The following is a 23505-nucleotide window of genomic DNA, read 5'->3' as shown; positions in this document are numbered from 1 at the left end:
AAGATTTTGTTAGCACCAGTGGAGGTTGTTACTTTGTTCTGATTGCTGTGCCCTAAGTCCTCACAGACTGTTAGTCCCAAATAATTTCTGTAAAGCCCTCCATTATCAGCAGTGAGGCTTCCTAGTGAGATTACTGTTGGTTGCTCTCACTTATTTTTTTTTATCTCAGCTAAAATTCCTTTCTAAATGAATATTTTAGGTTTTCGCCTCTTCTCCTCCTCTGTCCCAGGAGACTGTGAGAAATCAGAGTGTAGCCGAGCCTCAAGGAGGAGACAGCCATCTAGCTCCAGGTGAGGTGCTGTCAGCAGTACTTCACACCGAAGTACTGTTCTAATCCACATTTCAGAAGCATCTGGGACTCCCCCATGGGAACAGGAAGCTGTTTTTTGCCTGAGCAATGTTTTCTATGGCTCTGATATTTGAGTATAGCGGACTTCTGTTTCTTTTTTAATGCTGGTGAACTAGAAACTTTTGTGGGAGGTACAAACTATTTAAATGCTAACTGTGGGTACTGGAGTCCTGGAGCCACTGGATGTTTACCAGGTGGTCTGATTTTAGATTACTCTGCTGTCTGTGCGTTGGATTGATTCGAGGCAAGCATGTAACATAATTTCCTTCCCTTCTATTACCTTTCCAGTGACCTGGACAGTGATCAAGAGTGGCAAAGGTACCAAGAGGCTGCTGTGTCAGCTGCAGACATTTTGAAGCAAAGCACTTTTCCTGCTCTGTCCCAGGATTCCAGCCAGAATCCAAGTCAGGGTTATGTAGAGCACAGCCAGAAGAAAAAGAAGAAAAAGAAAATTAAGGGAGAGAACAAGACTGAAAAGAAATTAATAGACTCAGCAGAGTGTGACCAGGTCAGCAAAGATTTGCCACACTTGTCTGCAAATGGGCAGCATAAGAGACAAGACAGCAATCATACAGAGAACACAGTGTTGCCCGGAGCTGTGAAGAAGAAGAAAAAGAAGAAGAAAAAAAGTGAATGAAGGTTTTGCTCTGCAAATGACAGGTGATTGTGATGAAGAATGCAGAAAATAAAAACTAAGAGTTGCTGTAGATGAGTGAAAACTAATTGGCAGAGCTTTTGTTCAAAAGTTCAGTGGCTTGAGAGTCTAATTAAGTGAATTCCTATGTTGTTGGCATCCCTTGCGGAAGGGAACATTGTTCTAGTGCAGTGTTTACCTATGCTGCTGCTTATGCAGACCCAGTGCAAAAGGATTAAGTACTGCACACAGACTAGTGTGGCAGAGGGATATGACCATAGCTGTATCCCTCCTGATCTGTTCTTTCATGTCCTGAAGCCAAATCTTGTGTCATGGAGAGAGTATATGATGATTTGAATTTGGTTTACATGGCAACAGGTGATCAGTTCCTCTTTGCTTGCTCCTAGATGCCTACTAAGAATAGCTCTAGCCTGTGGCAGACTCATATATCAAAAGCATCCTGGCAGATGTCAGGGCCCCCTTATTTTTTTTTCCCCTTGTGATCATCATAACAATCTGCTGTTGAAACCTGCCATGTTACTAATCCCTCTGTAGTCTGCACCTCTTCAGGGCTCCTGCATATAAACAAAGGGTGTGCAGTGAGCTTATTTTGGGATCGTTACAAATAAGTAGTTCTGTTCAAGTTGTGTCCTTTGAGATGTCTTTTCATATAGAGTGTTTTCTGTGGCTTTTTTTTATTAAATCTTACTACACTGTTAGTCTTACTTAATTTGGCAGCTTTTTTTTTCTTGTTGCATTCAAATGGCTCCCTCAGCAGAGAGAAATATGGCTGAAGATGGCTTTTCAGTTGGTTGGTGATCAGTGCTATGAAATTGCTACAGGAAGAACTTAAATCTTAGTCACTGTATTTCGGACCTTATTTTGGTTGACTATGACTTTTGTCTCTGAACTACAGTGCGCTTTGGTAGTTTTCAGTATGGTTCTTAATCTGTTTATATTTCAGCTCCAGTATTTCAGGAAGCAACCTGTTATTTGGATAAATATTTGGCTTCTGGTTTTAGGGCTGCTGGGTTTCAGTAACTAACTCATTGGCCTTAGTCAGGAGACCTAAAAGCCATGCAAGAGAAGTCAAAATAGTGAACTGTTTTTCTTTGAGCATGGGAAAACTAAAGGTGCTTGCTTTGCTACTGTAAAATCCTTGCTGTATTTCACTCAAGAAAACACAGTTGGCATCCAAAAAATGGAGAGACTGAGTAGAAAATGGGCTTGTAAACAAAATGAATGTGACAAAAAAATTATAGCCAGTTAAAATTTCAGTATACCGAAGCTAGCACCTTGGGATTTCAAATATATAGTGGTCTAAACATTATTTTTGCCTTGTTTTATGATGACTTTTTTTTTTTCTGACTCAATGTATGTGCAAGTAATGCACATAGGAGACTAGGAAGCCATTCTAGGATAAAGTTCCTCAGGGAATGTAATTACTGACATTAATTTCTGATGCTTGACAGTATCAAGAGGAAGCTCTTGTCAGTAGAAACTCTAATGGACATCTGCAATATTGACATTTCCAGATATGATATCTGAAGAGTTCACCACTGGGCATTTTCTTTTTTTTTAATTCTTCCTTATATATTAATCTGTTATTAGTCTTGGGCATATTTTATTGTCAAGGAGTTTTGTCCCTTTCACAGCAGAAGGGATAGCTCTGTTCCTGTCACAGTAGCAGGAGCGTGTTGATTGGGGCTTTTCTCATGTCTGGCTAATGACGTATCAGTGATGTAAAGGTTCAGAGTAAATACAGACGATGTAATTCCTCTTCTAATTATTTATATAAGCAGATCTTTAGGGCTAAAAGCCTCCACTTAGTGCAAGCAAGACTCTTAGACTCCAGGGAAATTGTTTACCTATCAAGATCTATAGAATCTAGCCTACAAGGAAGCTAAGAAAGAACAATTTTGTAAAATTGATCCAAGTTGGCATCTTTATAGAGAACAACTGAAAGAACTACTGCTGCTTGTGGAGCATGGGAACCCCCCCCAGATGTTGTACATTGTCAGGGACCTGTGGAGAACGACGCCCCCGTGGTTGTTGAGCAAGACATGCAAGATGTCCATGTGGTTAACGTAGAGAGCTGGAATCTCCTTGTTGCTGTTAAACTTTAATTTCTGCATTTAAAACAAAGCAGAGCTATATCAAAAAATAACCAAGCCATTTGTACTGGGATAGTATGATTTTAGAATAGGTCATTTTGAGCTGGGACTGCTTGGGATTTGTAGTTAACTAAAGGATTTGTGGCTTGTAGTCACGGGTTGTGACCACAGCTTGTACTGACAGGCTCTTGCCCAGCCATTCCCGATTCAGTTTCTGGGTGATTTTCATTGCAAAGTCAGAAGCCAGGTTCTCACTCTTGCCTCCAAGATTAAGCAATTTCTCGTTAATTCCCACCTGTGTTTCTTTACAGCACAGGAGGTGAGTGTTCTAAAGGTGGTGTTCCTTTTTTGGCAGCTCAGTTTTGCTCTTTTCTGTGTGGCTTGGTTTGGTGTTGGCAGGCTTGTACAGGCCTAGCCTCGTGAAGGCTGAGCAGGATGAAAGTCCCATCCACGCCCCGGTGTTTTTGCCGTATCCCAGTCAGATCCCTATCTTAATAGGACTCCTTCGGCAGCCACGAGATGTCTGGTCGTTCTAGGCTGGCTTGTGGGGTGGGGTTTGGTGGGGGGGCAGTGGGTTCTAGCAGTGCCAGCATCATTGTTCCATAGCTCCTGCTCTGAGCCTGCGCTGCCTTCTCCCCTGGAGGCAGCCGAATGAGGGGTTTGTGTGAGGCGTGGGGGCTGGAGGTCGGCGGACCGCAGCCTTGTCTTCCTGTGGAAGGCAGTGGTGACAGATGGCAAACGCAGTTGGAGTTGCACCTTGCGTGTTGGTCACGGCAGTCCCCCGTGAGCTGGTTGTCGGTTACTGAGTGGAGGAGGCCATCTGCGTGGAGATGAAGGTCTCGATGACATTGTGAGAGGCTGGCAGCAGCTGACTGTGGCTGTTGGTGGAGTCAGAGCTCTGGTACAGCACCAGGCTGCTGGAGGACACTGTTGAAAGCACAGGCATAAGTATGAATTTTCACTGCAGTCTCTTTCTCATGTGTGCCCACATTTCCAGCACAACTAAAATCTCCTGGCATAGTGGCATAATTACTTTTTCTATTTAGTGTGCCATTATATACCTAGCTCAAGTCCCGAGCTAGCTTGAAAGTGTTGTGGGAGGCAGCTCTTAGGGAGTTTGGACTTGAGGATTCTGCTTGGTTGTTTATGTCCTAGTTAATGTCTTCTCTTAGGGAGAAAAGATCTGACTGGAGTCTCTTAATGAGAGAGAATTAACCTTTCCAGCCCTGAAAACTACCTGCAGGACTGGCTATGCATGGACATTGTTTTTGCCAGTCTTTATAAGGTTATTTTCCTCTCTCAGTTCTGAAGAAGGGTCTCATTTCCACAGTCTGGCCTTATACAGCTTGCACAGACTGTGCTAAAAAGCATGTCTTCGTACCACCTTTTCAGCAACCCCCATCCCTCCCCAAGACACTGGGAGAGCCCTCATAGAGAATGCTGAGCCCCAGGTGCCATTTTTGGACTGGGTTTTATAGCATTGGCAAGAGCAACTAGGCAATATGGGGTTTAAGGTAGTAGTGGCTGCTCTTCTTACCAGCAGGGCTTGAGGTGAGGCGAGGGCCGGGTTGAAGGTGCTGGATGGTTGTGTCTTGGTTCTGTAAATGTATCGTCGGTGCCTGTGATACCGGTGTGTGCATCCCAGACTCTGTGTGGGTTTCTGAGTCAGATGTGAACGCCTAGAGGAAAGAAAGTTAGCGGTGCCTGGTTTCTGCATCCCTGCTAACAGGCACACAAGAAGAGTATTAGAAGGAGCGAGCAGGTGCTGTTTCCAAGGAGATTAAATTCTCCTTGATGATGCAGTGACCGGTTTGCTTTAATGCCTCCAGTATTGCAGCTGCTACCAGTAAGGCAAGGAGATGAGAGGTTGTTCTGCTGAGATGGCATAGACCACACACCCAAAAACTCTTTGACAAGTGAGGGGCTCCCTGCAGGTGTGTTCGTAAGGCAGGGAACAAACAAATGTGCTAGAGGCGTTACCTGTTTAGTTGGTGTCAGGTTAGTCAGGGCGCTGAGGTTGGCGGTGTCTGTTATCACCATGGTTTGTGGTAAGAGGCCTGTATGTGTGTACTGGGCCACCTCGGACTTGGGGCCGTAGAGAGCTGTGCACGAAAGAAAACAAGATCATGTGGGTGCTGGAGCTGTGTGTGACATTAGCTTGGCTGAGCTTTTTCTTCCTGCTGCCTGTCTGTGTCTGCAAATGCTCCAGAACAGAGCCTTTTGTTTGTTTTGTTTGAGCAAACAAGTTCACGCTCTTACCGTGAGGGTTCTGTATCTGGGCCATGGTAGCCATGAAGGGGCTCTGGTTTATGTGGCTCTGGACCTGCTGCATGAGGGGTTGCTGGTAGGACGGGTGCAGCTGCTGGGAGAACTGGACAGGCTGCAGGGTGGTGAGGCTGCTCCCCATGCTGTTTATCACGGGAACGCTCTGGGGCTGGGTTGAAGTCAGGCCTGAAAAACAAGGACTGCTGTCAGTGGTGTCTCACGCTGTGGGAGGAGTGGCTGCTCTGCAGCAGGGCCTCTGAAATCGTGGTTGTGGCAGGTCTGTTGTAGCAGGGTGAGTTCAGATCCTGCTTTTCAGGAAATAAGTTGGTAAGCCGTGATTATGAGTAGATTTCATGCCTGTGAAAATGAAGTGGGGCTGTGCAAAGCATGTAATGCACACAGGTACCATAAAACCCCCTCTGACTTCCCGTGTTTGCTCCTGGGTTGCATCCCTTTGTAGCAGTATAGATCACTTGCCAGTTTAGTGGTAGCCCCGTGTAAAGCTCCACTGGAGAGTCCTCACTCAGAGAGGAGCTCAGAGCTACATCTCGGTGTCCAGCTCATTCCTTTATTCTTTTTTGTTATGAAATTGTTGGCAACAGAGATTACTATGCTGTAGTTGTCCAGCCACGTGAAATAGAGATTAAACTCATTTTGTTTGGGCTGCCAAATTTTGGAACTTGAACCAGTGAGAAAGAGGTAAGAGGTTTCACACATCAGTACTCACTTCTCTCCGGACCCTATTTGTGTAAGTCACCAAGTCTCTCTAGCACTGAGACAGTGGTAATGCTCTGGGAATCTTTTTTCCTCCTATTTCTTTTCCTTTTTTTTTTTTTGCTTGCACAGAATTAGAAACAATGTCATAATCTTAGACATAAATGAGGAAATGGAAATTAGCTCACAGTTGTCACCATGGAACAAATAGGACTTCTTTCTTCCTGGGAAGAAGGTATAAGAAGAGAGTATACTTTTTATTTTCCTTTATCTAATGAAATGCGTTTTGGCAGTAGACTAGTCCTGGAATGAAAAGTAGTATCTTAAGTCCAGAAGAGCCGTCAAAGTAAAGAAATGTTTTTACTGCTGTAGGTTCCAAAGGCATATGCTGCTTTTTACAAGAAATAGAGCAGGATGTTTTGTCTTTCAAGCACTAGGAACATGTTTCAATTTTTGTAGTTTTAAGGAGGTATTATGTTTGTCTTTGGAAGGTGCACAGGAGTAGGACAAAACATTGGCATGGGAATAGATTGCAAGAGTCCCATGCTCTCAAGACTTGGGTTTCTGTGTAACCTAATTCTAATATGAATAAGGAACATCTGCCCCTTAATTACATGGGTACTTGTAAGTAGTGCAGTTGAAGATCGTTAGTGTTTGTAGCAATTTCCCCGGGTACCTATCACTGCCAAATTAGTGCTTTTGTCCCTGAAAGCAGGGAGGTAATGCTGACAATTACACGCAGCTCTCTATCTGAATCCCGATAAGCAGTCATTCCAGAAAACAAACAGCTGAGTACACTACTCACCTATCACGAGGGTGGAGGCACCTGTGTTGGTGAACGCTGGTGCTAGGGATGAGGTCTCACCAGCTCCAATTGCCATAACACCGGGCAGTGATGCCATGATCAGGTTCTGAGTTTGCTGGCTCAGTGCGTGTGGATTTTGCTCCAGGCTATGCAAGGCGGTCAGGGTGCTGACAGGGGGGAGAGTTCCTCCAGAAGCCGAGATCTGTGTGGAAGGAGGACTGTGAAAAGGCCACCTGCAGCAGGTTGAATTGGCGAGTCCCAGGGCTGTGATACACTGCCTGCCCGCCCTTGGCCCCTTGCTAACTAGAAGGACTTCATGCTTGCTTGTCTGCAGTTTTCCTGTTTTCTCATGCTCATCAGTTAACTACGAAAGGTCAACTGATGAATTAATAAGAGTAAATCCTTGCTCTGTTTTATTTTTTTCATACTTAAGGGCTCAGAAGGGCTGTACACATGTGAATGAGGTCAGTCCAACTGCACTCTGTAGGGTAGGTTTATCCTGTGCTTTACAACTTAGGGTAGAAGATGGTGCCCAGAGAAATTAAGAGGCTCAGGTAATTCTATATGATGATTCTAGCTGTGAAGCTCAGTACAGAATCCAGGAGTTCCTCTCTTTTTCATCACCCTTTCATCTGAGAAATGCCTGTACTTTCCCTTTCTCTCAGCAAGTCTTTTGTGGCCAGTGGGTTTTCAGACTGAGACCTTAAAGGGGTTGCTGAAAAAATTCTTTATATCTCTTTCCACATATTTTCTTCAGGCCACATTAACTGACAGTTCCCTGTTCTTAGAGATGAAGCATATCTATTGGGTAGAACATATTCTATGCTTAGATGTCTTTCTGATTTAGTTTGTGACCTTGAGTCACCAAGAAATTTAATAACTATTTTCTCAGCCCCTGAAATGAACCACATCACCTCTGTCCATGCTCTAACAGGGTTTTGAATTTGCAAGGCCCTTTAGAGATCTGTAGTTAAAGTACTGTGGAACGCCAAAATATCATTCTAATAATTCAGCTGATAAAGAAAATTGTCATTTATACTACTTTTTTTTTTCTCCCATCAGAAAAAAATCTATAAGGACTCTTTAGGAAGAGCAAGCGCTAACAGGTTAAACAGTGGGACAAATCATCTTGATAGCAGTTTTAGAAGACAGCTTTAGAAGAAGATGTTCTGCACCTCATGAAAACATTTTTTTTTCTTCAGGGAGAGACCAGAAAACCAGCAAAGTGAGTGAGCGACTGCAGAGATTTAAATCATACTCATTTATAATGAACTCAGCTTTGCCTCAGGCCAGTATGTGCAACTGCTGCCAACTGATTTCCTATAGGCAAGGGAACATGCGCAAACTGAAGATGGCCAGTCATGTAGTCCTAATGCTTAATTGTTAGTTATGTGGAAGGAGGTGTAGTCTAAAACAAAAAAATCTCAGAAGGAAATTTGCTTTGAGAAGGTAGGTTGCTGCAATCTAGATATCTGGTATCTCAATGGTGTGTGCTGCGAACAGGCTGTTGGGCTTAATTTTTACGGGCAAGTAACTGGTCTCTGGTCTGTTAGTCTCAATGGTGTCTGATCAACTATCCTGAGATGTGTAGAGTTCAACTGACAGATGGAGATGATGAGAGAGTGTCAGTGGGGAAAGGAGAAGAGAAAAGAGTCTCCTGGGAGGAGGGAAATCATGTCATACCTTGAGCTGTGTTCTTATTTTTTATTTTTTTTGCCAGGACAGACTTTTTTTTATTAATCTTAAGGAAATGGCTGTGGTTCTTGCTTTCATGTTCTAATGCTCACCCTTCCCATCAGTCACAGGTATCCCAAGAATGATCATATTACACAGCCAGTGCAAAGTGGCTCTGACCCTTATCTGTAAGAAGGTGGCTTTAAGAGTATTTGAGGAAATACCGTTTCTGAGTAGTCCAGATCGTGACCACAGGCAGAGGACTTGACATTGTCTAGGCAGCAGTACTTCAGTGTATGTCACTTACCAGCTTAGTGTCTGTGCTCAGTAAGTTCTGGCTGGGCTCCAGCCCAGGGGGAGAAACCTGGTGCAGGATGGTTTGGGTGGTCACCATGGAGTTGTTCCCGTGGTGGTTGCTGCTGGAGGACTCGGCCTCGCTGGCTGGCTGTTGGTTGTACCTCACTCCTGCATCACAACAGGGGAGAAACCGATCATCAGAAGTGAGAAACGGAGCAACTTTGGCAAGTGCTAAATTCAGTTTCCTTTGTGGGCACTTAACTTCAGTGTTTAGAGACAAGGTGGGTGGTAGGGTAACAAGAACAGGCATTTTTACCAGTTTGACCTGGCTCTCTTCTGTAACTTGGCCTAGCTCCTTCCTCTGATCCTGACTTTAAGGTATGGCTGTGTGCCTTGCAGGGAGCAAGCAGGGTGCACTGGAAGCCCCCTCCTGGGATGCAGGTGTAGAGAGGAGTCTCAGCAAGATCATCTCTTCCCAGAGTGAGAGCAGTTTACCGCCTCTGGCCTATGAAGCTGAAGAAGCTCTGTCGTTCTAGGGTGTAGAATGACCTTTCCTGATGCCTGAAAACTTAACCACAGTGCGTAATGGTGCTTATATGTATTGGAGAGAGCAATAGGCATGTGCAAGAGTGAAAAGATACAGAATTAACCTGTGGTAGCAGCCCAGTGGATAACTTCTTGAAAGGCGATTACTGTCTGCCAGTCAGGAGGGAGTGCAGGATGTCAAAGAGTAAGTGAGGAGATCTGGCTGAAAGTTTTGTTACTGAATTTAATGTCACCCTGGCTTTTCTAGCCACTTGGAGACATGATCTCTATGCTTTTTCTATCTGTGAATTCACTTCCGGAAGAGTGAAGTTTTAGTGACTGAGTTTGGACAGGTTTGACTGCCTCTTTCAAATCTCCTTCTGCTTGTTTCTTACCATGAACTTTGCTGGGTGAGAGAGCGGATGGTGGCTGGAGGGAGGATGAGTTGTGAGGAGTTAGAGGGGGAGCAGAGGTGGGCTGTGGCCCGCTGAAGGTGTCCATGGCCAGCTTGTGCCGGAAAGCCTCCTCCTTCCTGCGATTGGCAAACCAGTTGTAAACTCGCACCTCAGTCACCAGGTTTGAGCCCAGGCCCTGGGCCTGGGATGGGGAAACTCCTCTCTGAATACACTCTGCTCTGTTAGGAGAAAGCACAAAAGGAGTCTTGCTGAGCTCACCTTAGTCAAAGAAATAGAGTTAAGTGCACAGCCCCAAAGTGACTGTGGTCTTGCACACCATGTGGAAGGATCCTGCAAGGTGTAGCAAGATGTGTGGCATTACTGGATCCTGTGTGAACAGGCGATGTTCATCAGTGGCATTTCATTCAAGTGTGGCTGGTGGCAATGGTGACATCCACTGCTGTGCCATTATTCTGCCTCTCACGAGCTCTAGCATACCAAGAATGCAGAGGGACCCTGCTCTGCCCTTCCTCAAAGCCAGACACCCAACTTTACCTGTTGCACTCTTCCACCAGTGCCTCTCTCTCTTCTTTGCTGGGGTTTTTCTGTCTCTCGTAGGCTTGGAACAGGATCTGTTGTGAGGCAGGGCCCCACTTAAAGCGGTTTCTTCGTCCCTTCTTGGTGGGCAGATCGTCTCCCATGGGCTCCTCTGTCAAGATACCCTGGCCAGCATGTGTGAATTCTGCAGGCACAAGAGGGCAAAGGAATTTGCTTTTGGGAAGCAAAAATGACAGGCTGCCTGTCATTTTCTGCATGGATTTTATCTTTGCTCACACCTTGGAGGAGTGAAAGCCGATGCAGGAGACTTTAGAGTAAGTATGACTGGAGTCCTTTTCTCCACAACAATCTAAAGGCCAAATGTCTCATTTTACTTGTAACCCATCAATACAAAATTAACTATGACCAATTCCAGGCAAACTTTTGTAATACAGAAGTGCATGCTGCAGGGATGGGTTCCCAGCGGGTGCCCATAAAGAGAGGTCTTAGAGCACACAAGGTGACAGCCAACAGTGCTTTGTTGCAGCAAGTACAGCAGCATGCAGCTTTTTGCTGCTAGGGGAACTTTTGCTTTAGCTGAAACTGCAAAAGCCTCGTTCTCTGACAGAAATTTTGTCTGTCTGCTTACACTGTTTTAATCTGAGGATGGGTGTCAAATGGTAATTGCAAATGGATAACATTAGGTTGCTTCTCTTTAGCCAAATGAGGGTTGTGGTGCAGGATAAGTGCAGGCTGCTTCATGAGGGGGTGTTTTTCCATGTACAGTTTGGTTCACCTTACTGAATACTGACATGGACTTCTCTAAGCTTCCTGCCAAAAGTGGCTTCTCCTTGATAGAAACTGGGAGCAAAGATTAGCAAGGGAGAGCACAGGCTTTTACGGAGTTACAGACGGAACAATTGTTGCCATACTTACGCTGGGCCACCTCTCGCTGCTTGCGGACGTACCAGGTGTAGAGGGCTGCCCTTTTTTGGGTCTTCATGGGAGTGCCCTTGTTGAGGTGCTGTGAGAGGTGAGATTGGTTCAGACCAGTAGTGTCCACCACCTCGCGCTGAGGGATGTTGTGCTGCTGGAGGTAGGATTTCACCATCTTCGCTACCCGCCAGGGATCCTCTCTAGAAGGAGCAGAAAACACTCCTCAGGAGAACTATCTCTAATGCCAGTGCTCAGCAGACCTGGATGCCACGGATGTGCACTGGAGCTTCCTGAGGCACACCCTGCACATCAGCCATCACCACTGCATGTGGTGAGGCAAGAGCGTTAACTGGCTGAATAAGGGAAAGGTATTCCTTTGTGTCCTGAACCTTGTTCAATTTTGGCTCTGTGCCATTCTCTATGTACCTTTTCTTCTCTATCCTCCTTCTTTAAGGCATAGGCGCTGGGGTAAATGTACTTCATTTTCCTGGACAGATTCATTGTGACATTAGGCTGAACCTAGCTCATGCTCTGAATCTTGTCAAGGAGGAGATCCTGTGCAGTGGTGCAGGAAACGAGAACAGGCTTTCATCACAGTGACACACAACAGCTCTGTATGCATATGTACACCAAAGCATCCAGGGTTATGGTCTTGCACATCAGCTATGTTGTGCAATTCCATTGATACACATCTAGACCCACTCAAACTTCTACATGCTTTACAGAAGAACAGGCAACCTATTAATTCCTCTTATTGCCACCTTCATTTGGGGTAACAGCTGAAGGAATAGACAGACCTACTTGAGACCTATTCACAAAACTTGACGCTAATCTGATTTGGGATTTTATAATGACTGTGAATCTCTGATTGTTAAGATCATCTGTTAGAGTATCCATGGCAGTTCCTAAGGGAAATAGAGAAAACATGATTTTGTGACTTTTGTGTGTATCAGTTTCACTAGCACTGAAAATTACAATAAAGATAGACGTGAAACCATGAAGTCTAGAACCAAAGAGTGTAGGAGGCTCTCTATGGAAAAGATTCTGGTTTAGTTTTTAACAAAGAGCATCCTGCTGTGTATCATCTGTGAAATCTCCAGTGGAAGTGGTTTGCATGCTGTAGAAATACAGTGGTGTCGCATCCAACACCAGCATCAAAGGAATAACAGCAGGGGAAAAATGTACCTACGATTATGGAGAAACTGTTGCAAGAGCACACAGGTCTAAGCAACAGGCAACAGCTGTACTATTCATGGCTTTGTTGACTCAGTAAGTTGCCGGAGGCTGCAAAGTGATAAGGAGGACAAAGTCCACACCTGTTCTCTTAGTGCAAACACCCTTATCTCTGTTCCCCTCACAGTCTCTTTCCCAGTGGCTGGATAGTCCAAGGAACAAGCTCTGCTGCAGTTAAAGTATGACAGAAGCAGTGTCAGTTATAGCTCTCTGAAGACTCTGTTTTCTTAAAATAGAACAGTTTGCTTCTCTTCTATGATGGTACAGTTGCTATAGAGGCTTCTATCTTCTAGACTCTTCCCTTAACCATCTTTGTCTTTCAGAAGCCTCAAGTTGGGCTGAACTTATGAAAGCTTTCCCTTTCTCAGTGTCTTTTTCTTCTCTTACCATCCAAACCAAGGATCAATCTCTTCCCTCTGTATTTGTGATAGTCTAGCCAGCACATGTACCCTGAATTTGTTACGCAAGTTCCTGTACAAAGGAGAAAAGGCTCAGACTTGGAATCTCTGATCTCTTAGATTTGAGCTCTGGTTCAGATGGGGGGAGGAGGGACTGTTATTACTGATGGGAACCTCTGTTACATATTGATTTCCTTCCTGCACCCTGATCATGAGTCACTTCTATCTCCTCTGACAAGGAGTTTCCTTCTGTCTTCCTTACTTCTTTGAGACAGAAATAAAGCAGGAAGAACCTGTGAGTCTCTTTTTACAGTACTTCAAAGCCTTGCGTATTTTTCTTTTGTTTTGAGACAAAGCAGAAAGAGTTCTGTGAGGTAAAATAGTGCAGGGGAGTCTTAGCCCTGTATGATTTCATAGGACAGTTGTATGAAATCCAAGCTACTCTGTATGCTGTCAAAACACAGGCTGTAATATCAATGCAGCAATTTTTTTTTTGGCCCTAGGCTACATCACAGAACAAGTGGTGGCAGTTGGTCAGCTGAACCTCACATGAACCATTGCCCAAACACCTAGTTCCATGTCTTTATCGTTGTCTAAGACACCATAAAGTGAAACCTTCACTGGTGCTAAGACTAGTTGACTGTCGGAGGGTAGGATTTCACTCTAAACCTAGTTTTCCTGGCTGTAGGTGCACTAAAATCTCAGTTCCTGAGTTAGAACTGTAGGAATGGGTCTGCCTTTCTCAAACTCTCTTTTATCTGCAAGCCTCTTCTGTTTTTTATCTTTTCTTTCTTCCCAGATGCAAGCTGTTTCCCCACTCCTCTCTTGTTCTCCCAGGTCTAATTTCTGCCTGCAGATTCTTCTCACATAGTTTTTACTTCCTTCTTCCTAAGTCTTGCTGTCCTGCTGTCAGCTTCATCTCGTCCTCTGAGCATAGCCCCTCTCCCTGACTCATCTCAGCCACAGGGGCCTGGGTCCTCTCTGCATTGCAGCTTCCAATTTTCTTAGTTCTGAGGTCACTTTTTAAGGGCGTTTTCACCTCCCTTTTGTTACCTGAACAATAAGTAACCCAGGTAGTTAGTTATAAACTCAAAGGGAACAAGAGGCTGGTTGATAATTTATAGCAACATCTCAAATTTAAATGGAAAGTAAATATCAAGTTGTTAGCATTAAAGAAAACCCATTCCAGAGAGCTGGAGATGTAACATTCAGGGGACCTTCTCCTTCCTTCGCTATTACTGACTTTTCTTTCTTTTGTTCCTTTCTTTCCACTCCTCTTCCTCATTTTTTCCTTCTCTCCTTTCCTTCTTTCCTGTTCTCAGATTCTCAGGTAAGAGAATCCTTTGTTTCCTCGAGGTAGGTTCTGAATTTCTGCTTTGGACCAGACCTCACTTAAGCAGAGGTTCAGAGCCGGGAAGTTCTCAGGACCATCCTCTGGCCCTTTCCTGTGGAGCCTGCCAGACAACCCTCACTGATGTCAGTGGACAGACTGGAGCCGGGCTAGGCAGAGAGCAGGGAAGGTAAGACCATCCGGCAGGGTTCCTTTCTATTGAACTTGGCCTGGTTTGCCTCATCTTGGTTTATATGTGGAAATGAAAGGGGTGTGGCAGCTTCATCTCCAGATTCCCCAGCTAGAGCCATTCTAAGACGCGCTGTCAATGGGGAAAAGATTGACCCTTTATCATCACATCTTTGTTTTCTTTTTCCCTTGTGGAAAATACGCTTTTATCCCTGCCTCCAGGGGAAATCTGTCGCTTATCTCCATTGCTCTCTTTCCTAATGGAATTTTACCCCTTGCCCTACAGGTGAATTGTTGCTATACCTCTCTCTATTTGCTGTACATGTAGTAGTACGATCTGTCCCTTCTCCCAAGGTAGCTTCTTTCTTGCCTTCTACTCTAGGTAATACCTGATAATTACTCCACACAGCTCTACCTTACTAGTGAGTTATTTATTCTTTACCATAGATGCAGTTCTTTGTGTAGAGTGATTTAGAAAGAATGTTGTTAGTCAAATTGCAAATTTATGGAAGATCAGTGAGACAGATTTAGGGATGAAATAGAATATTAATTCCTCACTAGAGAAGCCTTTGTATGAACTTCCTCTGTCAGCTGTTCTCTGCAGGAACAAAATGTAATAAATGCCCATAGGTTCACCCCGTTGTGTGGATGTCTCTTGTCTACATCCTGTTTTGCTCATCTGTGCTTAGTGGTTCTGAAACTGTGGCTTCAACTTCAGTGGTCCTGTGAGGACGTATTTGGTCTCTTGATGCTATCACTCTTCCTTTCCACCACCTGGTAAGCCTAGCAATGGTTTCTTTCCTGATACTACTTAATGAGCAATGCCTGCACTTACCACAAAGACTTTCTTCTATCGCTTGTAGCTGCCCACAAGTCAATCTTTCTGTTCAAATGTGGTTTACAGTGTTAGACCAGGAATTGTTAGGCCAAAGAAGCTTCTATCTGAAGGCAGAAGTGCCTCCATCAGGTTTCTAGATTTGAAATCCTCGTGTGGATGCTGAAATAGCTTTGCAAGCATTAAAGTTCTACTGTGGATACCTGGGCTTGGAGATTAGTTCTTGCCTTCCTTCCTTTTATTTGTTGCTGGCAGTAATTTCCACTAGAGACTGTTCTGCCCTGCCTGTAATTATTTGCAATATTATTTTAAGGACATTACCTTTTGCCATATATTAATGGAAAGGTTTGTTCTTAAAACCAAAAAGATGTTTATTAACAGGTAACAATGGCTTAGATATTACCAAACCCTGATACTGGTTCAGATGCTTTGAATAGATTCCCAGACATACAATTGCTTTAAATACATTTATATATATCTTTGATCAGAAATTTGAAACTTGACGATACAGACTTCCTACTATCTTCACTTTATCTTGAATAATTTTGATCTATTATATTCCTTCGTAAGTGTGCTTCTAACTTTTTGGCTGAAACTGGGACTTTTGGTCCCCTTCGTACTGTCTTGAGCAGCAGAAGTAAATTACTCTATCCTGTAACACTGGGGACTGACGAAATAAAGCTTTGAAGTTCAGAACAAAGCTTTGCAATTAAGACCTAGTACGAGGCTTAGAAGATGCTGGTTCTTGCCCAGTCCTCTCTCTGCTCTCCTAATGTTTTAGGTAAATCCTAGAATCCTGTTCTGTAAAAGGGGAATGCTGCTCAATTGACTGTGTGCAGAGAGATGGGAGACTGTTGATTGGAAAGCATTAACGTTACAGGTTTGCAAGAGAGGTAAGTGTTGTGCTGAGGCTGGTAATAAGCATAGGAAAGACCAGTAGCAAGTTCCCAGAAAGGCAGGGAGGGTCAGAAAACAGATTTCACACTGAATTGAAGGTGACAGGAAGGAATTCCTTCCATCTGCGAGTCTGTTCTCAGATCACAGTGGATGGCATGTTAGTCCTGCTTCACCCATTCATTAGAAAGAATGGGACAAAGCCAGGTGTTCCTCTTCAACTTCCATGGCTGCCTTTGTGGAGAGATACCTGATCAGAAGTTAATGATCAAAAAGCTTATCAGGGGCTTTTCATCTATAAATTTATAAGACAAAAGAGAAATAATAAAGCCATTGGATAATTAGTAACTAGCCAGGGCCCGCCCGGTGCCACTGGTCTCAAACTACCCCAAGACCTGTACGCAGACTCAGGGAGACGAGAAGGAGACAAGGATGAGGGGAAGGAAACGAGTGTGGAAAGGAGAGGGAAAATTAGCCAGAAAGACATCAAAATGGGAGGTCTAGCAGCAGAGACAAAAGTGAGAAGAGAAAAGGGAATAGTGAAAAAGAACAAGGGAGAAGAAAAGTAAGGGGAACAGAGGAGACTAAAAGATGTGACAGAGCTGGAAGGGGGGGAAGACGAGAGGAGAAAGAGACTTACTGGTCCAAAAAGAGGACTGAATTGCTGGGAATGCTCTCCCCACCCAGGTAAGAGCTGATCCAGTGAATTTACCTCTCTTGGGTACTGCAGAGTCATCAGCTCCCAGTCTACCAGGGAGCTTTCATCTCTTAAGTATCTACAGTGAATTGAAGCTCTTGACATGGTGTTTTTTCTAGCTCTGGCCTTTGTGGTGGGATTTTAAGTTTGCTTCTTGTTGTTATCTTTTGTATTAATTTTGTTTGCTTATGAAGAGGAGTGACCAGAAAGCCTGAGAAATTCTCTGACTGGATTTTAGTTTTAGTGAAGATTTTAAGTGCAGGATATTGCTGCATCTTGCGTCTTCTGTCAGCTTGTGATTTCAAAATACACACCCCCAAAACAGATGGGCAAGATTCTGCTTCTGCTATGCTAGATAGCTTGGGATGGACCCGGTCCTTGCTTGGGCAAACCTCTTAGCTTGCCCACAGGAATAATATCCCAGGAAGAATCCCAAACAGGAATCTTGGTGAATGTTTCTCTGAATCTGTTATAAGGCTTGCTGGCTCAGGGAACTCTGCCTGTTTTTTGATTTCAAAAATGCCTGTGTGCAAAGGCAAAATTGTGTGGCAGTAAAGCCTGTAATTGTTGTTGTTTGTGTTCTGTTGTAGTTGTGACAGGCAGCGGATGGTAGAAGCGTAGTTTGTTCTGCCTAGGTTTTAACCTCTGCATCTATTTGATTTGTGCTTTTTCTACGAGAAAAATCTCCGGTGAAGTGAGGAGAACTTTGCACTCGCAGGAGTGACAAGAACAAGTTCTCTTGGTTTGTCTTTGACTAATAATCTATAGCAAAAAATGGTAAAATTAAAAATATTTATCTCCTTAAAAATAGCAGGAAAGCATTGCAACTTCAATTTACCATGAATTCATAGGTTAATATGATACCAGTTAAGAGTGACCATATATATTTTATTTTTTCATCCATTGATGACTGAAATTGTGAATCCTACAAAAATGTAAATCTTAAAAACTAGCATTTAGTCAGAGAAGTAAGTTATACAGGCCCCGGGCTGTTCTCAGGCTAGATGATATAAGCGTTTCAAATATGTAAAGAGGGTCCGTGGCTCCCTTTATGCATTTTAAGTGAGATTAAAAGAGAAAATTTGAGCATCTGTAAGGAATTGGGGGAATGTTTTGGGAGAGTTGCTAGTCTGGGCATGGTTGAAGACTGTCTCTCCAGCTAGATCAATTGTGAATACCAGGAACATTGAGCGGAAGGGGTAAGGAAAAGAGATTTAGAGGCAGAATACAAGAAAGCAGCAAAGAGGAGCCTTACTGTAATAGTCTTTCCACCACAGCCTTCTGGTGAGCAGCCTCCTCAGGGCTCAAGTTTTCCAGCTCCTTCATTATCGGAGGGGTAAATTCCTCCCCGTCATCAGAGGTTTCATCTTCCGATAACCTGGATTCCCCCATTCCATTGGGGAGATTAGGGATTTCGGGACAAGATTCCCCTTTCTCTGTCTGGAGGGCATTGATGGCGCGCTGACTTTCACTCTGGAGCATGTAGGGTTCCACTTCGCTCAGTGCCTTAATCAGGGTCTCCTTGGTTAGCCCCGACTCCAGCAGCGCTCCCAGCAGCTCCACTTGAAGATGACTGAGCTTCGAGACCATGGTCTTCAGGCTGGTGTCCCTTGGATCTGAATTCCAGGTTATCCCGCTTCCAGCTTCCCTACACCATGTTCCTGAGGTAACGCGCCCGACTGTCAGCAGAGTGGGCACAGCACAGCCTCCCGTCTTTACGCCCCCCCCAAAAAAAAAAAACACAAAATACAAAATTGAGCCACTTCAGACCCCCCACGACTGTCCTGAGCCAGTGCTGATAAAGGGACCCTTGGCTATCTGTTTACATTGGAGCAATGTAAATTCTCCAAGGTTCATATTTATCTGTGTGCTTAGCAAGTTACTGAACTTTGGACTTCAGCACTGCAGCAGCAGTTCACAAAGTGCAGAGGGAGAGAAAGCAGGGGGAGGGGGAAAGGGAGGGAAGCAGAAGGGAGAAGGTGAGTAAAATGAAGGGATAGAAGTTCTGCCAGCATGGAGAAGAAAAGTAAGCTATGGAAAAAGAAAAGGGGAGAATGAGAAAGGGCCAAAAATAAGTCATGCTTTTCCTATCGGATTTAGAGAAGGAAGAGATGGAGTACCTAAGAGGAAGAGGCACGTTGGGCTCTGCCTGGTTCAGGAGAAGGTGCTGCTGTTGGAAGATGGCAAAGCCTACTCAGAGCTCTGGCTGTGGCGAAGTTGAGCTGCTCGCAGCCCCTTACGAAGGCTTTGGGCTGAGAGAAAGCTGCTTGAGGCTGAGAGAAAGCTGCCTTGGCAGCCTTGTTAGTCTTTGTGCAACCCTCCATCCAGTAGAGAAGAGCAATGGCTGAGTTTATATAAATGTTCTCAAGACTCACAGGACATTCTGGAGATCCAGCTGACTTCTGTGGCAGAGCATCAAGTGTTAAATGACTTTTTCACTTCTGCCTTTTTGCTTGCTGGGTATCTTGATATACAAATACCAGTCCCACCATTATAACTTGCCATGTTTATTGCTTAACTGATGAGCAGGTGCAGTGTACCCACATAATTCAGAGGATTACAGGGATTGTCCTGTTGAGCTTGTGATTCAAGCATATGATAAGGAATAGCCCTGGGTGTTGGTATATGCTGAAAGTCCCTCTCCTATCTTCAGTTGCCCTGCTTCTGAGAAGTGCCATTTTTGGTTCCCATTTATCACTCCCCCTTGATACCAGCACCGCTCTAATGTTCTACTCCCACCTGTTGGGTGACTTCTGAAAGCATGTTCTTTAGCTAAGCTGGAATTATTTAGTGCAGTTCTCAGGGAGTCATTATGACAAAGGTCTCTTCTGCTCTGAAAATATATAAATGACTCTATCTGCTTTGAGTGGCTAAATTAGGAAATAGCTTGGTGTGGACTTGATTGTGCATGAGCATCTTGTGCAAACGATTCCTTCTTACATGATCAAGAGGATTTAAAACCGATGTTTTAACAGAAGTTTCCTAGGGGCAGCTATTTGTCTCTTTACACACTCCCATCAAGCCCAAGCTAAGAGGAGCCCAATTTCAAAACTCACTATTTCCAAAACTCACTAGTGTCCTGAGACAATGCTGCAAGGTGACCTTGGCTCCTATTTCCCTTTGTGGGCAGTGTTAGCCATGCTCTCCAGGCTGCTGTGACAAAATGCTGAAGTCAGCAGCTGAAGGATAGAGCTCTTTTTCAGACTGGACCCCTTCTTCCGCAAAGCAAACTGCGGTTGGACTGCTGGGTTGACCCTTTCAACCAGGACTTGTTAACCGTTAGCTTTTGTTTCAGATGGCATCTACACCCAGAGTACCACCAGCTCCCCTTGCTGCAGTGACCTAAAAAAAGTTCAGATGGCTACAGAAGACTATGAGGCAAAAAAGAAGTAACCATTTGGAGTCCATGTAAAAACACTTAATGTAAGAAACTTTCTTGTGAATGTTAATGTAAAAATACGTCTTTGGTTTCTAAAGGTTTGTTTATTGTTATACTGTAAGAGTATTTAAGGAGCGGTGAGTTTTTTGGGATCGTCCTATCAATGTTTTGATACAATTTGTGTGTTTTACTCTTGATTTCAATTGTGCTTATTTTTCTCCTGCAGTAGGCATGCCAATGCTGGTCAATAACAGTAATTGTAATTCGTAATTATAGTATCCAACTGTGATATGTCTTATTCACGATACATCTTTATAATTTAAAAATTTTGCAAATGGGGATAACAGATTGTGAGTCTTCTACCATATGCGACAGAAGATTCTGTCATACTAGGTTACTTCTGTTTTTCTGTGGCATGGTGATTTCTTTTATCTAAACTAAGATGGAAAATATCATTGTTATTTAAAAGATTGTCCAATCTGTTTTCTGTAAGTCTGTCTCTTGTATGCTTGGGGAGGAATGGGAGGGACAAACAACCCAAACTTCAGGCAAAAACGGCAGTCTTTGTCAAGGGAAACTGTAAAGAAGAAAACACAGCAACAAATTATCTGTCTATATTGTGTGGTTTCAAGGATTCCTTATGCATCCAAAAGCCCTTTCCCTGTTGCTTCTGCTTGCCCTGGAGATCTTCAGTTGCAGGGGGTTTTAAAATACCCTGTTTTGAAACTGGTGAAATATGAAGACTTGAGAAACAGAAACGAACATCTGTTTGTATGTTAGGACCTCACTGAATGCTACAACCGGATGCCATATGGAGAATCGTGAGCTGAAAATGGAAACCTTTCAAATACTGAGGAGGAGGTAAATATTCTCTATCGCTTTCACCTGAAGTGCTTTTTCCCTTGGTCTATTAGAGTTGCCCATTTTAAACTGTAGTAGCCTAGACAATTAACAAAACATGAAAGAAAGAAACTTTCTTTCAACTTCTACATCACCTTTACGTTCACTGTAACCTGCCAGACCCTGCTAGTTAATGGTTCAGGACTCCATTAAGTATTTCAGGTTCTTCAGTGCAGGAAAACTAGTGACCTTTTTAGTGTTTCTTAAACGTTACAAATTGCTAGCAATCAGACTGAACACTTGGGAAGTAGACAGGAGACTGCTGCTGTGAATTACTCCTATTTTAGACGTGGACAATAAAGACTGCAATATCGTTTTTCTCAGATTATTACAAGTGCCACAATATGCTGTTCTGAGGTAATAAGGGCAGCAGAGGTCAAGGGTGGAAGCTGCAATGTGCTGCAATGCTTTAACCAACTAAATTATAGTTCTAGTAGGAGAGCAGGAACTAAATAGTAGAGTGTCATAATCCATAATACTCTTGTAACTAAGTTGTACCTCACAGATTTTGCCTTGAGAATGAGTATTTGAAAGAAAAGGAGTTTGTTGCAATTAAGGAAATCAACATATACTAAGCACTGGTAATAAATGAAAATGGGTATAGCAAAACAATTTGCTGGGCCATTACTTGATTCTTAATTTACCCAGACTAACATGATCTTCGTAATTGTGATAGGGCAAGTTTCTGAAGTTTGAAAACTGAATGATACTGCTGCTGCTTCTCATGTTTGCAATATCTGTTTCTGTTGTTCTGCAAAATTGCTTGGTTTTCCCTAGGTGTAACTAATATGGAGGCTGAACTCCCTCAAATTCAGTGCTTCAGTGACTAGATGTAAGCAGCTTTACAACACTAAACTGGCCAGATTAACAGCAGGCTCACAAATAATGTTTTATTATCAAATTGGTTTGGATTCAGATTGCAGAAATATATCAGTAATCACAAGAAGTCTGATTTCTATTTTATTTTAATGTCAAGTTTAATAAAGATTGTTTAAACACATTTGAATACTTTGCCTTGTCCTCTGTGCACTTTAATACAACTTTGATGCATTTTTCTGCTGTTATTTTCTTCATTTCTCCTGAAGTAGTGGGCAGTCTGATAACAGTGTATGACAGCCATTTCATAAAGCTGGGCTCCTGGCATTCTCCAATATAATATATCTCCAGGGTAGGCATTCCTTGCCATTTGAGGCACGGATGTCCATGGTTCCTCCAGATTTTTTTATTGATGAATAATAGTCTGTCTCAACTAACTGTCCCAATGTAATCCTTTCTCCACTACATGTAATAAAGTGGATTATTTAATACTGAGAACTAGTGCATGAAGGCATAAATAGGTAGAAAATAGGAAAGTTGTTCTTATTTTAGATTTATTGGTCTGTATTCTGCTTATTACACTCTATTACCAAAGTAATAGATTGTAGAGTCCAGTGAGCAGAATGGAAGACAGATAAGACTCCTAAAGCCTGAATTCTGAAATCTATACATCTCTTACCTTTGTTTCCATTTATTGAATTATGTCTGTCATTAAGTGTACATCATGAACAATACAGCAATATGCTGGGATAAAGCCAGCCTAATGTGACTTCAAGAAGCATACAGGGAAAGAAAGAAATCCAAATATTTTCATGATAGAAGTGCTAGTAGAGGCAGCCTGCAGAGTTCCATGAAAAGGGTGGTAAAATTGCCATCGGCAAAAGAAACACAGAGAAGCGGTTCTCTTAATAGTTTTTTATTTATTTACCATTTTACTGTTCTTCCTGCTGAGATTGCTAAATGCTTTATTGGCCTGAATGACATTAACATCATCACCTCTGTGATATCTGAGTTGTTATATGTTCACCCCTATTTCTGTGCTTGGGGAAGATAAGGTTATGCAAGTGACAAAACTGATTATTTGTGCCCTGGGAGCTTGGCACATGACTCTGAAAAATCCAAGGTAATTGTCATTTATATATTGTTTTCATAGGGTTGGATTCCAGCTATTTGTGCAAACCCTGAGTATCTCAGTGGGAAAGAACTTACTTGAATGCATGCTTTTAATGTTCCCAATATATATCCATTTTATGCTTTGAGTAGTCTGTTGTAAATATGTGATAATGTAACTGAAAATGTGATTTTTACAGAGGAGAGCGGTGTGTGGGTTTTTTTGGTGCCTCCTTTCCTACTTTTGAATTAGAACCACCAAAAATTTTCAGAACCAAGAGGGGGAGGCTGTCTTTTGACTGAGACACAGGCATAGCTTCACAAGTTTCTCCTTTCCACCGTTTGCAGTTACATTCAGAAGAATGAATGTTTTCCTCTTTATCACCAAAGATTGTGTTTGTTAAGCTTTGGGACCCTCAGTGACACTGAGGCTAAGGTGTAACAGCTATTAAGAACTGAACTAACTGGCTGCAGAGCTG

At 43.3% G+C, this 23505-nt stretch overlaps 2 protein-coding genes across 7 annotated transcripts in view; one reads left to right on the top strand and one right to left on the bottom strand.

Annotated features, from left to right (window-relative positions):
- C17H12orf43 (chromosome 17 C12orf43 homolog) overlaps positions 1-23505 on the top strand; it is a 32292-nt gene that overhangs the window by 5657 nt on the left and 3130 nt on the right. The window contains exons 5-8 of one of the 6 annotated variants that reach the window (XR_005825180.1): positions 200-290; positions 638-1009; positions 20117-20244; positions 20981-21061. Coding sequence is in view for 4 of the 6 variants with exons in the window: in XM_040577555.1 (XP_040433489.1) it covers positions 200-290; positions 638-986 (440 nt within the window). In the remaining 2 variants the exon portion in view is untranslated. Of the gene's footprint in view, positions 1-199; positions 291-637; positions 1696-1947; positions 2021-20116; positions 22744-23505 lie in introns of those variants that run through there. The other 5 variants (XR_005825179.1, XM_040577555.1, XM_040577556.1 and 2 more) reach the window with 5 other exon arrangements.
- Positions 2131-20120, bottom strand: HNF1A (HNF1 homeobox A). The gene is made up of 10 exons (XM_040577561.1): positions 18077-20120; positions 11246-11445; positions 10328-10514; positions 9773-10011; positions 8863-9020; positions 6882-7083; positions 5357-5548; positions 5078-5199; positions 4635-4776; positions 2131-4024 (listed from the first exon to the last, which is right to left on the bottom strand). The coding sequence occupies exons 1-10, from the start codon at positions 18409-18411 to the stop codon at positions 3897-3899; spliced, it is 1905 nt and encodes a 634-aa protein (XP_040433495.1). The 5' UTR covers positions 18412-20120; the 3' UTR covers positions 2131-3896.

This window comes from Cygnus olor, chromosome 17 (assembly GCF_009769625.2).
Source record: "Cygnus olor isolate bCygOlo1 chromosome 17, bCygOlo1.pri.v2, whole genome shotgun sequence".
Taxonomy (NCBI): domain Eukaryota; kingdom Metazoa; phylum Chordata; class Aves; order Anseriformes; family Anatidae; genus Cygnus; species Cygnus olor.
The sequence above is the reverse complement of the archived record's forward strand: the minus strand, read 5'-3'. Positions and strand labels throughout refer to the sequence as shown.